Below are 14,115 nucleotides of genomic sequence, written 5' to 3'. Positions count from 1 at the left end.
CTTTGCATGCCTGGTAATCTTTGATTCGATGTCAGACATTGTAAATTTTACCATATTGGCTGCGAGATATTTTTCTATTTCCACAAATAATCTTGACCTTAGCTCTGGGATGCAGTTAAATTCCCAAGAAAAAACTTGATCCTTTCAGGTCTTGATTTTAAGATTTATTAAAAAGGACCAGAGCAGGAGTCAATCTAGGACTAATTATTCCCCACTAAAAAAAAAAAAAAAAAAAAATTTTTTTTTTATTGAGGCAAGATAGAGTATTCTTCTGTGTACTATATCCAATGCTTTATGAACCACGAAGTTTTCCAGTCAGTCTTGTGGGAACAGGCACTGTGGCCCTGTGTGAGCATTGGGCACTGTTAATTCTAATCCTTTTGGGTGGTTCTTTCCTAGATTTTGAGTAGTTTTCTTATATATATGTACTGATTGGAACTCAACTGAATACTGAAGGGGAACTCTCTTATATCTCCAACGCTCTCTTTCTGGTACTCTATCCTGGAAACTCTAGCTATCTTGGTCTCCCTGAACTCTCAGCTTCAACTCTTTAACTAAGAGAGTTTGTCGGGCTCTGTCTGGTTCACCCTCCCTCCACTGTGGCCTAGAAATTCTCTTAAATCAGTAAGCTGGGATCATCAAAGAGTTCGCCTCATTTATATCTCACCTTCCTGGGATCACTGCCCTTAGTTGTCAGATGTCAAGCGTCTTGAAAACTATTATTTGAAATATTTTATCTGGTCTCTGTTACTCCACATTGGCAGGATTTCTATTGATTAATTTCTCTCTGTTATTTTTCTCTTTAATGATTTAGAGGCTATATAGCCTTTTAATGAAGATTGTCTTTCAATTTCTATAAATCACTTTTAAGTTCACAACTTTATATGTAATTGAACCAGTTTCCTTCTAACAATTTTCAAAAAAAATAATCTATTAAAATCTTCCTCCCAATAATGAGAAATTTGGCATCTCTTGCCTCCTTGTTGCTTGAAATTATTATTTGAAATTTATCATATATCTTAAGTCATAAAGTACTCTTTAAACATTTGGATAGTTTGTCATATTAACAATGAATAACTCAGTTTCATCAAGGAGTATGCTTTCTAATTTTTAGATTGGTTTCCTTTTGAACTGCTAAATCATTACCACATTATTTTTCCTATGCTCATTCTTAACAGAGTGATATCTCTATCCAGATTAAAGATGGTTTCTGTGTGGGTCCCTGTCCAAAAGCCCAAAGGAAGAGAAAGGGGAAGATGTATGTTTGTTATGGTTACATTTTTGTTAGATTAGAGACCTAGTTATCTATGCGGCAGTGGTGGGATTTATAATAACTTGGCTGATGGTTTCCGTTTTGCATTTATTGGGGTAGTCCGGAGTTAGCTAGGGCCATGGCATTCTTCTCTGACCCTTGTCAGGGTCTTGGTGCTGAAGCATCCTCCACCACCACCCTCATTTCTCTTTACTTAGACTTTGCAAATAGGGTTTCTGCAATGTGAACCCCAGCACCTGGCACACTTATGGGCTGCTCTTGAGGCCATCATTGAGCCCCCACCAGATCTTCCCAGTGCCCCCTCACTGCTGTCAGCTGGCTTCATGTGAGAGCTGCCTTCCACTGTGGGTACTTCCCACTTCTGCTCCAGGAGGCTCTCCTTTTACATGCAGTGAATTGCTAGTTGGTTATTCCTAGACTTAATCTCTTCTATCCTGTGCTCTGCTTTGGAGAAATTTCTCAACATTTCTGGCAGGACGCTGTGCTCCCATGTTTGTATCCCTTTAGTCATCACAGTGGAAATTTAGAAGGAGGAAGAAGAGTCCAACTTGTGGATTTGAATCACCATCTTAAACAACAAGCTTTATAAAGTATTATCAGCACATTCATTATACTCCCCACCTGATCAGTGTACATAATTGTGGCCTTGTTCCTTATAGGTGGTTTTCTTGGTGGCATCAGGAAAGGAGAAACTGTTGGCTTTGGGGCAGGTAAAGGCCTGGGTTCTTTACTGCTAGGTCCACAGGGGCCCATAGGAACTCCTGGGCACCTGGGTGGAGGAGGAGGTGGGGCTCTGACCTTGGAGGTAGGCAGCATTGGGAGAACAGGTTTTTCCAGGAAGCAGTGATGACCTGGACTGCTTTTGTGGAGTGTTGCTCAGGGCACTCAGGCAGTGGGGTGTAGCAGAAAGAGCAAAGGCTTGGTTACCTAAAAGATCTGTTTGAATTTGGGCTTCACCATGTATTAGCCTGTAACCCACAAAAAGCTTCCTTATTTCAGAGCCTCTTTCCTCATCTATAAAGTGGGTAGTAGTAATAGGACGCCCCTGGGTTTTGTCGGGATTAAACAAGGTGCTATGTGTAAGATGGAGCCCCTGGATGTTACAAACGGTAAACATGTCCAGCTGCTAACCAGAAGGTTGGAAGTTTGAGACCACTCATAGAAACCACAGAAGAAAAGCCTGGTAAGCTACTTCTGAAAAATCAGCCACTGAAAACCCTATGGAGCACAGTTTTACTCTGACACTCAGGGAGTCGTCATGAGTCGGAGCTGACTCAGTGGCAACTGGTGATGTGTAATATGCTTAAAAGAGCCCCTGACACTTATGTGTGGGTGCTCAAAAACACTGGGCTTCTTATTTGAAGGAAGAAGAGCTGGGAAGGTGCAAAATGGGTTCTTTCCTCTTCTTTTTCTCTCTTCTTTCTCCCCTCCAGATAAATCGCCATTTCCCTTTCACTCTTTGGTCTCCCCAGCCCTCTATTTCTTATCTTACACACCTTTCCCACTCCAGCCTGCAAATCTGCTGCTGCCGCTTCCCTACAGAGATGGTCCACATGTCCCCAATCCAACCCATGTGAATCCATCTTCCTCTATGAAGCTGTTATCAAATCTACATTGTCTTTCCCTTTTCAAAAGACTTCAGAGTTTTATTACCTCCCTCTCCTAGCCAGAATTTAGTTATACATATGTTCACGTGTGACCAATGGTTTATAGGGTAAACACTTTTTGTATGGTTAGGTGTTTCCATAAATGAGCCTCCTTTCTGGTTTCTGCTCCCCTGGTTGTCAGGAGAACCGTGTGGTTGGTTGCCGGAAGAACTGCATGGTTGACAGAGATGGGTCACACACCAGGAAGCCAAGCACATTAGATTTACTAGGTTAATATCTGCAGGTGAGGTAACAGCACATACATACAGAAATCCCCGGGCAGATTCCCACCCTGGCAACACAGTCAGACACCAAAGCAGCAAGAGGGCTCAGGAAGCGGCTTTGGAAAGTTCTCTTGAAAATCACAGGGCAGCTTTGGTGCTCAGAGATTCAAACAGAAAACTATACAAAACCAACCCATAAATATATATTATAGTGTGTATATATATAAAATTGCAAAATAAAAGCCCAAGAGACTAACCATCAATCTGCACATCAGTGGCTCAAAAAGTGTTAGCATAGAGAAAGGCAAAACCATTTGCTGGGATGATGCGTGGTCCAGGGGGCTGGCATTTCAGTAGAAGAAAGAGTATTTACATGGAACCTCTATTTGAAACCTCACAATACTAGGAAAAGCTAATCACAGACAATTATGTACAAGGGAAGACAGTACTCTCGCATGACGATTGTCAGACACAGGTACCTCACCAAAACCATCCAAATAACTTCAGAAAATACTGCTCTCCACCCAGACCGGCCAGGCAACCCGAGCTCTGGACCCCTACCTTTTCTTGGGAAACACTGAAACTCAGCAGTTGTAGCATAGATTGCAGGGATTTAAAGGCGGAGCAGTCCAAGAATAACAAACAATCACCTACAGAGAATGACCAATAGACATAAGGTGGAGCTGAAACGTAGGGTGGGGCTCGCCAAAATATATTTCCATTTTATAAAAGGCCTTGACGTTTTTGTTAAGTGTGGCCCCTCTGTCCTTGGTCCAACTGCTGTCCTTCTGATTCATTTTTAAAGGGAAGATCTGGACTTTGGGCTCCTAAAAGTCACAAAATATGATTTTCTAGAGAGGATAAGGATTTCAGACTTCTCTACAGTTATTCTCCCACCACCCCCTACTTCCTTGCAATTTTTTCTTTACACTATTTAGAAATAAGGAGTCCCTGGGTGGTGCAGTTAGCACACTCAGTTGCTAACCAGAAGGTTGGAGGTTGGAATTCACCCAGAGGCATCTCAAAAGAAAGGCCTGGCAATTTACTTCCCAAAAATCAGCCATTGAAAACCCTATGGGCACAGTTCTACTCTGACCTATAGGGGGTCACCATAAGTTGGAGCTGACTTGATAGCAGCTGGTTTATTTAGAAATGAGGGCTTTGTCATGGTACAGCTGGCCTTATCCTGCTGCTTGGGAAGTAGTGGGTGAGGAAAGGAACCAAGGGTGCTGACTGCGCTGACTACACCGAGAGATTGTGCCTCCGGCTGCACTCTCCCACCCTGAGGCTCTGACTACAGCCACAGCCAAGTCCCTCCCTCCCGTGTCCCAAGTAGTGATCATTTCTCCTCCACCTGCAGGCCCCAATTTCTTAAAGCGATGACCCAGCTTTGGGGGAAATCTTGAAGGCAAGCGACACTAAGCATCCATTTAGCAAAGCTTAATATGCCCTAAGGATGAACTGGTGCTAACCATGACTTCTGGATTAGTGAGAAAACTCCCAACTGGGGATTCTAATTGTTCCTAAAAGTGCCAAAATTCCACATAAAAATCGTGGAAGGAGCTTTCTCTGCTACAGAAGGACACCCACCTGAAATCTCCATTGACCCTGGGTGAGGGTGGCTTCCCACTGTCAGAGGCAAAATGGGGCCGCGAGAGCCATGTGTTCTCATTTCTTGCAAAAAAAGTATGCCACTACCAAGTGGAAAGGTTGGTTAGGCAGGGCAGTTGGAAATAATCACACTGCTATATATGCTTTTTCACAGTGTGACGCAAGGGGTGCACAGATGAATAACCAATGAGCACATTTCAGGAAACTAGTCAGTTCAGGCCTCTTCCGTTTTCAATTATTCCTTTCAGAATAGAGGTAGGACAGTGGTGCTATGACATCCCGTCAGGTTTTGAATTCTGGGGTGCCTTGTCCTTTCTGTGGGAGCAAACAGGTTTATCCCCTACTTCGCATCTCCTCAGGCTCTGAATTTTATTGTTTTAGAGAGTTCTGTTGGACTTGAGTGGTCAGAGAAGATGTAAGAACACCTGTTTCCTTTACGCTCAGAGAATCAACTGGAGCTGCGCCAAATAAAGGGCTTCTGCTGAGCCACACGTGTAAAATCAGCGAGGGCGGAACGTGTTCTCACTGGTTCCATCGTCAAAACCTGAAGACCCTTGGCCTGAAATATCACAAAATTCACACATGCACGAAAGCATGATGCACAAGCCTGTGGTAATCTATGTGTGTCTCTACCCCTCTGCATACATCCACGGAAACGCCCACATTTATTTTTAATCTTTGAATTTTCAGAAGTGAGCTTTGCTGCTGGATGGATGGTTCTTTCAAATCCACAGCAACCGAGGAAGCAGCTTTAGAGAGCTCCTCCCGTGTAGGTAGGAATGGTAGCCCTGATACAGCAGTGCTGGATAACGTCTTGCTAGGCTATCGTAAATGAACGACACAGTATTGTATACACACAGGGTACAGGATTCGAGGCCCAGATTCAGCGGCATAAGGGCAGTGCTTTACAGTAGGGCCCTTATTGGATCAGGCTCCTCATCTAAATCCCCCCAAGTTCTTCCTCTGTAGGGGAAGAATCCCATTTTAGTAATGGGAGTGTTGGGAGGAGGGTTCATTTATATCTGTGTACAACCTGGCTACCTGCAGACCAGGAGGCTCTTACAGAGCCCTGACCTGGGCTAAGGGTTGTCTCCTGGCAGCACCTTTTGCAAAGTTTGGGTAAACGTCATGTGTGGATGTGTACTTGGGTTACAGCCAGGCTTGTCTCTCTACAACCACCTCTCTCTCTGCCTCCCCACTGTCACCCCACCCATCTCCTCAGGGTAAGAAGCTCAGAATCCTCTCCACTTCCCAGCTCAGCCAGCCGTAATGCAACTTTGGAGCAGATTGGTTCAATTTTCTTTTCTCTTTCCTGATGCATATGCAGGCACAGTGGCTTTACTAGAAATGAACCCACTGCCTACCAGTTCTGAGCTCTCCATACATACATTTCTCCAGACTGACAGTGGTCAAAGCTTTCGGCCACCTTCTATCCAGAGCCTAAGAAAATGCCCCTTCCCCTCACCCTAAAAGCCTGTGGTTTTGCTTGGACTGTGTATCTGTCTCAGCAGCCCTCGGTGCACGTCCTCAAGCCTGGAGCTACGCACACCACACCCTATATGTACAAAGGGAGAATAAATTTCCAGAATTACTCAACAGCTCTCCCAACAATTCTACACCGAGACAAAATAGAACCAGAAACTGCACTACACATTAACTCTTGGGATATTTCCCTCTCCCTCTCAAAAATCTATTGTAAGATGCTTTATCCAAAGAATTTTACAGAAAGGAGCTCTGTGCTGGACACTCACTATTCGCTATAATGTAAAATGTAGTGTAAGACAGGCCATCAAAGATGTCTTAGTACTGACACTTCAGAAAGCCTCGTTATGAGGAAAGCCCCAAGTCTCCAACCCAGCCCAGCCCGCTCCGATCCATTCTCCAGTCACCAGAGGGATTTTTCTAAAATGTAAGAATCCAAGTTAGATCATGACTATCCTGAAAATTAAAGCCTTCTGCAGCTCCAAACCCCTTACGTGACAAAGGCTAGCTCCCCAGTACTTTATACAAGTTTCTTTATGACCCAGCCCTGTGCACCTCTGAAGAGAACTGCCACCTGCTTTATACAGTGTGCTCCGGCAATACCAAATTGCTCCATGAACATGTCATGGTGTTTCCTGCTTCCCTGCCTTAGCGCATGCTCTTTCTGCATCATGGAATGGCCTTTTAACCCCTCGTCTTCCTGAAAACTTCCTCTTTGTTTTGACAATCTAACTTAGCCATCATTTCTTTCAGGAAGTTTTCTCTGACCCCCAAGACAGTTATCTGTTGCTTCCTTATGCCACCTCTATATCCTATGCCTGCTTTGTGATTTGTCTACACGCCTGCTATTCTTAGAAACTTCTTGAGGGTAGGAGCTATGCCCTAGCCTCACACCTGGCCCATGAGCCAAGCTCAATGCGTGCTTTTTGAATGGATGAGTAGTGAACAAATTGATAAACATAAGATGGACCCATGACAAATTCCAAGGATGATGCTCTAGCAAGGCACTGGTATTTTCACCTAAATGAGGCCTCACTGTTCTAAAGGAAATAAAGAGGATTTTTTTGACTACAAGGAACCAATCAATGTCATTTCTGAACTACAACCACACAAATACAAAAAGCTGCATCAGGGGCTGTGTCCACGCCACACTTCCCACAACATCGCCTGCCACTTACTATTCTAGCCACAGTAATTGTTTTCTTTTCATGTCAGCATAACGCGTGACCCTTAATGGATGCTTAACAAATATTGTGAAAGGATGAATGAATACGAAATCTTTTTTTTAAAGAAGGCATCAAGGCTTGGCTTTAAAAGGCATTTCCCACATCAAAAGTTTTTCTGAGGCATCAGTGCTCCTGACCATGGGGTTGTCCCATCAGGAAGTGGGACAGAGAGGGAAGGGGCATAGGGCAACAGATAGGGATCTGTGCTAGAGAGAGTACTGGGTTTTCCTTCAGCATATGTAAGTTTCCTTTCTTCTCAAGAAATTGCCAAACTATGGGTGGTGTTCCTAGCCCCAGCCAGAGGCTCTTGCCGCTCCTGTGTCTGAGGGCCACACTGGCATCGCCACAACCCACTTAATCAGGAACTTAACATGCAGCGATGGGAATAGGCACAGGTAGCGTCTTACCTCCATTTTAAGTGCTACCATTATAGCAATGAGGGTAAGCACAGGTAGCATCTTACCGCCATATTAAGCGCTAATATTTTGCAGTGAAATCCAGTCATGGAAATGGGTTCTGAACTAAAACAACCACTCTTGGGGATTAAATAGCTGTTAAAAGCAAGGGCTCTAGACTCAGTCTGGTCTAGGTTCAAATCCAGCCTCTGGCTCTTACTAGCCAAGTCATCTGGGGCAAGTCAATTATCCTTTTGGGCCTTAGTTTCTCACCCATAAAATGGGAATGATTATATCCACCTCACAGGATAATTGGGAGGGCTAAGAGACACAATGTATGTAAAGCCCACATAGTGCTTATACCTAGCAAATGTTCAAAAAGTGGAAAACTATGATTAAGAGCTTTCAAAAATATTTTTACATTACTCAGCACAAAAGGGGAAAAATATTCTTTGACAACACTGTGCTTTAAAGAGAATGGATTGTCTAATTTTTAGGAGTAACAGTGCTTATTAATCAGTGCCCATGGAGGAATACGAAAAGATAACACTGGCATTTAAAACAAAAGTTGTGGCCATTACCAGGCCCAAGGATGGACAGGGCCACAGACACCCAAGCATTTCTCTGATAGCTGGTCCAAAGAGATTAATCCTGAAGGGCTCATCTCTGATCCTTCTCTGCTGGACCCCAGGTGAGGATCAAAACCCCAAAGGAGCCAAGATCCAGGTGCTGAAGGCAGGAGGACACCAGTTCTGGTCTGTAAGCTAATGGTCGTGGATTTAAGGGAAGGTCAGGGACACCTGACTGTAGGACAAGAGCAAAGAAAGCTGCATTGCTCTGTGTGTCATGCAAAGCTAGAAAGGCGCAGCATTCTCCTGCTGCTTTGGCCTTCCTTATACAACCCAAAGCCAACAGAGAATCCAGATTTCCCCAAATTTATGCCCTAAGCATAAGACAACTTTTAATCTATGCTAAATTTGGTTTAATTTTGAAGTGCCTGAGATGCACAACTGGAATGGGTCAAGTTCCTGGCATCTTTACATCAATTAAGCCATCCCCAATCCTTAGTCTGACTTGGCCTTCCCTTATGTCTGTCAACTCTTAGAACTTTCCACCTGTCACTTAAGAGGTTCCATGAAGAAAGCTCAGGGTCAGTGGTTGGGGAAGTACAAGCTAAGCCATCAGCCCTTGGGAGCAAAGGTTAACTTCTGTTATTGGGGTCAATTTGTATGGTTATTTTGAGCAGCAGGGCAGGACCCTAAATAGAAAAGAGGAGAAAGGCTTCTAAACACGGTGATCTCTCCATCAGATGGAGATTGGGTTCTCTCAAAGAAAGTGAATCTTGCTCAGGAGAAACCTTAACCACTCTGATTTAGCCTGAGCCTGTGAAAGCTTGTGACCCATTTCTGGCCTTCGTGCCCTGGGCTCAGGTGAATGGGCAACATCCTCACAAAGATGGCCCACAACTAGGCAGTGTTGTATAGTGGAAAGAGCACTGGACTGGGAGTCAGGAGACCTGAATTCTAGTGCAGGCTCTGCCACTAACCAGCTGTGTGACCTTGGACATACCACTTGATTTCTCTGGGGTAACTGTAAAATGAGGGGTTGGCTAGGTCACCTCTAAGATTCCCCTCAGAGTGTGATCCAGGGTGCTATCTTACCCCTCCTTGGCCCTGTGCTTCCAGGGACAGAAATGGGAGAAGGGGGGGAGAGGAAAGAGAGGATGCAGATGGGAGCCCATGAGTGTCAGGAATCAGGACTCCACTTTCTCCTTCTTTTTGCTCTTTTTCAGGAAGGATGGGGTTCGGAATTTCTTTTTCTTCTTTGAGGGAGACTTGGAAGGTGAGCCCTCTGGGGACATGGGGCCACTGGTGACAGACTCAGTTTTGTCCTTGGAGGTATCGACATCGGTGTCAGCATTGGTGGTCATCTGACTCAAGCCTTTGCTGAGGATTTCCTCTGCTGTCTGCTCGTCCTCCCTTCCGTTGACCACCACCTCTTCTGACTGGGTTTTTTCGGGCTCTGTGGGGGATTTGCTTGTTTCTGTCTTCTTATCACCTTTTAGAAAAAGATAAAAAGACACGACCCATAAGATTTCATTCAGGTGACAGCTTTCACCTAGCGTTAACAGAACCATTTCTAGGCATTTCTGTAAAGTAAGTCTAGAGTAATGGGAGGGGAAGATTGACACTATAGGGGGTTGGGGCCAAGCAGTTCTCTCAGAGACAAAAGGAAGGACTGGATTCTCATCCAAACCCTGAAGCCACTTCCAAGTGGCCTACCATAGGGAACGAGTCCTTGGTTGGTCAGTAACTCTGGGTTCTTGTCCACAAATTTAAACAGATATCGATGTCTGAACATGGCAGGGGCCCCAGTTGGGGCCCAGTTCAGCAGAACTTTTCTAGGCACAGAAAGAGGGAAGAGACACAGAGGAGGAGAAAGGCTATGGGAAGGGAGAGCAATGTCATGGACATCTCAAGGGAGGAATCTGAGAACTGTTCTAACTGGTTCGGTTGCACCAATAAAAACAGGGAAATTACATGTTTTCAAACCCATTCATTTACATAGGGGAGAAAATTTTGGAAATATGGAGAGCATCTTCTCAGCAGGCAGAGAGGAAGGCAGAGGGAGGATGGAAATCCCTGAGTGACATAGATCCCCTCATTTCTGAGACATAGGATTAGCCAATCAGGGAAGACCCGTGTTGGCCTGTTCTAGCAGTCCCCCAGGCCCCCCAGTCTTTGTTCCATAGTGCAGAAGACCTGTTAGGACTGCAACTGTGAACAAGGCTAGGCTTCTCAGACCCCAGAAATGCAGACCTCCTGGGAAGGGAAGAGGGGGAAATTATAAAATCACAGATTTTGAAAAATAGAAAGGAATGTAAAAATCATCTAGATCATCTCTTCCCCATTTTACAGATATGAAAACTGAGTAAAACAGTGAGTAGGCTCAGTCTCTGACTTCTAGTCCAATGTTCTTTCTACTAAATGAAAATGAGAGGAATGTATGAGTGCGTATGTGTGTGTGCATTTGCACATGTATGTGTGAGAGAATGTGTATGTTCATACGTGTGTGTGAGATCACATCACAAGAAGGAACTCCAACACACTCCACTATACAGGAATATGTGCAATGGGGGAAGGTAAAAGGGGTAACTATAGAAGAAATGGGCAAAGAAATAAGTTTTAGGAAAAGGCTAGGGTTCTTGACAGGGGTCAAGACTGAGAAAATGTCTGGTTATATGGAGGATGGGACAGAAAAAGCTGGAGACAGAAAGGGCCAGTTTAATTACTGGGGCAAGATCTCCTTATAAGGAAGTCTTCTTAACTTTGGAGCCCTGGTGGCATGGTAGTTAAGAGCTCAGCTGCTAACCAAAAGGCTGGCACTTTGAATCCATCAGCTAGTCCTTGAAAACCCTATGGGGCAGTTCTACTCTGTCCCACAGGGTTGCTATGAGCTGAAATCAACTCAATGGCAATGGGCTAACAGATTCTATAACTTCAGAAACAGGCTGAGGCAAATTAGCAACCATTCCCAGATGACTTTTGAGAACTAGCTCCCCCTTAGCACCTTTGGCCTCTGGTTTCCATTTTTCCACTGCCCAATCCATGTCCTGTCATCATTCAGAAGCTTAGCTTCAAAGTTCTCAAAGCTTCAAGTTCAATATCCTTGACTCCTACAGCCCTTCCTCCCACCCCCATGTACTCCTGGGCCATCAAGGGGCAGTGCTCTTGAATGCAATAAACCAGTATGATCACTACATTCTACCTGTCCACTCTCTTCTTCCCATTTCACCCACTATTTGGCCTCATCAACCCTCTGGTCCCTGCATCCCCGCCTGTTTCCCTCTGTCTGGAAAGCCCTTCTCTTTCCTCTGTGTCCCCAACCCTTGCCGCATATAGTGAATCAGCTTGAGTCTTTCCTAACCCTCCAACTCCACTTCCAGGTAGAACGTATCACTCCTTCATTTCTGCCCCCTACTATATAAGCTTCCATCGTAGCAACTGTAAAACTTTCACGTTTGTTTTACACATGCCTGTCTCTCCCTTAGAAGCCAGAATGCTCCTTAGAAGCAAGAATAGTGAGACTTCGTCTCACATACTTTGGACATTTTATGAGGAGGGACCAGTGCCTGGAGAAGGGCAGCAAAGAGGGTAGAGTAGAGGGTCAGCAAAAAAGAGGAAGACCCTCGATGAGATAGATTGACACAGTGGCTACAACAATGGACTCAAGCATGACAATGATTGTGATGATGGTGCAGGACCAGGCAGCATTTCATTCTGTCGTATATGGGGTTGCTGTGAGTCGGAATCAACTCAATGGTACCTAACAACAACAACAACATCTTCCCCTGTAGGTCCCTGGGTAGCCCAAATGGTTTGCACTTGACCACTAACATAAAGGTTGGCAGTCTGAACCCACCCAGGGACACCACGAAATAAAGCCCTGATGATCTGCTTCTGTAAAGATTAGTCAAGAAAACCATATGGAGTAAGTAGTTCTACCCTGTAACACATGGGGTTACCATGAGTCAGAATTGACTCAACAGCAATGGGTCTGTTTTCTTTGTTTGTTATCATTCTCTATAGGGTTTTCATTTCAGGCAGGACCAGGCAACATTTCATTCTGATATACATAAGGTTTCCATGGGTCAGAGCTGACTCAATGGCAGCTAACAACAACAACATCTCTCCCTATAAACTAAAATATACGAGAACAGGACTACATCTAATTATCTATATAATTAGCTTATAAAAGGCACTCAGATGTCTGTGGAAAGCAGGTGTGGTTGAATATATGAGCAAAGAGATGAACAATCCAACAAAATCACCTCATCTTTTTCTTGTCTGTCCCAGCCCCCGTCTGAGCCTTCTAAATAGAAACAGATCCATTCGTGAAAACAAACACTGGCCGAGAGTGCTGGCCCTTATCTCCTGCATCTATTCCCCTCTCCTCACTTTCATTTTCCTTGGCTCTTGAACCTAACACGGTTCTGCAGCTTCAATCTGGACCCCCCACTACAGGTCCCTGCATTGGGACATGTGTCTTAAGCTTGAGCCTTGGCACTCTCCCTCCCAAACCAAAAATGATTTTGGTAAATGACAAAGATGATTTCATCCCACCCAAACCAAGATGATTAAAGTACTTGCCTTCTAGCTCCAAGAACACATCTGTTGAAAAGAGGGGTCCCCGCTTTCTGTCCAGGGGTCATTTCCTACCTTTTTATTGATGGTAACCCTTACCCCAATGGCACTCTTCATAGATGTCCCTTCATCTCTGCCTGCTCTACTTGTCAACCTAAGCTTCAGCTTTATCCCCCAGTCAGTGTCTTGGCTTAGGAGGGTAGCACTCAAGGTTCTTCTCACCATTCAGAAAGCGAGGACCATACCGCTGTGTCTGCCAGGATCTCAGAGGGCTCCCATACAGTGAGTTGTTTTGGGGAGTAACAGCAAATGGAAACTGGGGCTAGTGGAGGCACAGTGGGCCTTAGAGGAGCCAGGTTCCAAAGTGTGGTCACACTCCCTCAGCTATAGAAGGCAGAGACTACTCGAGGATACTGATGGCCAAGAGAAGGGGCTGTGGGCAGGGATCCAGAAATAAACACTTATTGGGCTCCTGGGAAGTACTAAGGACCAGCTCTGAGGGCCCCCATGAGTCAGAAATGACTCAATGGCAATGGGTTTGGTGTTTTTTGTCATTGTTTATAAGGGCCCTTGACCCCCTTCTCTGTTAGCAGCACAGGGGAGTTACAGTGAGGGCTACACAAAGTTTTCAACTAGCGGTGGGGCTGGCCAGGCTGGGGAGGATCCCAGGAGCTAGGGGCAGATGGACGCTCACCTTCCAGTGACCTCTAAAACGAGCCATTAACTTTCTCTCCTAAGTGGGGCACTTGCGGCTCTGGGACTAGGAGCCAGGTGTGGGGGTGGGTAGAGTGGGGTAGAGGCTGGGTCATGGGAGCCTCTGTCCAGAGATGGAGGTCAGCTAGCTGAGGGCATCTGAAGAGCCAGTGACTGGAAGCAAGACTGGAAGTGGAAGCCAGGCACTACCTCTAGACCCCTTTGGGTTGTGAAACAAAGGGCTAAAAGGCTTCCTGAAGCTGGAGGAGGAAAGAAAGGCCTCTGTTTAGGGGTACAGAGCTTCTCTACTCTACCTCTCAGACTGCATTTCTCATTATCCCATAGCTTCTAGTCACTCACTGTCTCTTAGTCCTCCCATGTCCCTTGCCAGGAATGCCCACTCCCCCCACTTCCTGGCCAC

The 14,115-nt window shown here is 45.2% G+C and overlaps 1 protein-coding gene across 3 annotated transcripts in view; it reads right to left on the bottom strand.

Moving 5' to 3' along the window:
- Positions 1-7,396: 7,396 nt before the first annotated feature.
- Positions 7,397-14,115, bottom strand: part of ADD2 (adducin 2) — a 138,043-nt gene continuing 131,324 nt past the window's right edge. For all 3 annotated transcript variants that reach the window (XM_049857026.1, XM_049857027.1, XM_049857028.1), the window contains exon 16: positions 7,397-9,915. In XM_049857026.1, the coding sequence (XP_049712983.1) occupies positions 9,611-9,915 (305 nt within the window). In that variant the 3' untranslated portion in view covers positions 7,397-9,610. The remainder of the gene's footprint in view (positions 9,916-14,115) is intronic.

This window comes from Elephas maximus, chromosome 17 (assembly GCF_024166365.1).
Source record: "Elephas maximus indicus isolate mEleMax1 chromosome 17, mEleMax1 primary haplotype, whole genome shotgun sequence".
Lineage (NCBI taxonomy): Eukaryota > Metazoa > Chordata > Mammalia > Proboscidea > Elephantidae > Elephas > Elephas maximus.
Note: the sequence above shows the minus strand (reverse complement) of the source record. Positions and strands in the feature narration are given on the sequence as shown.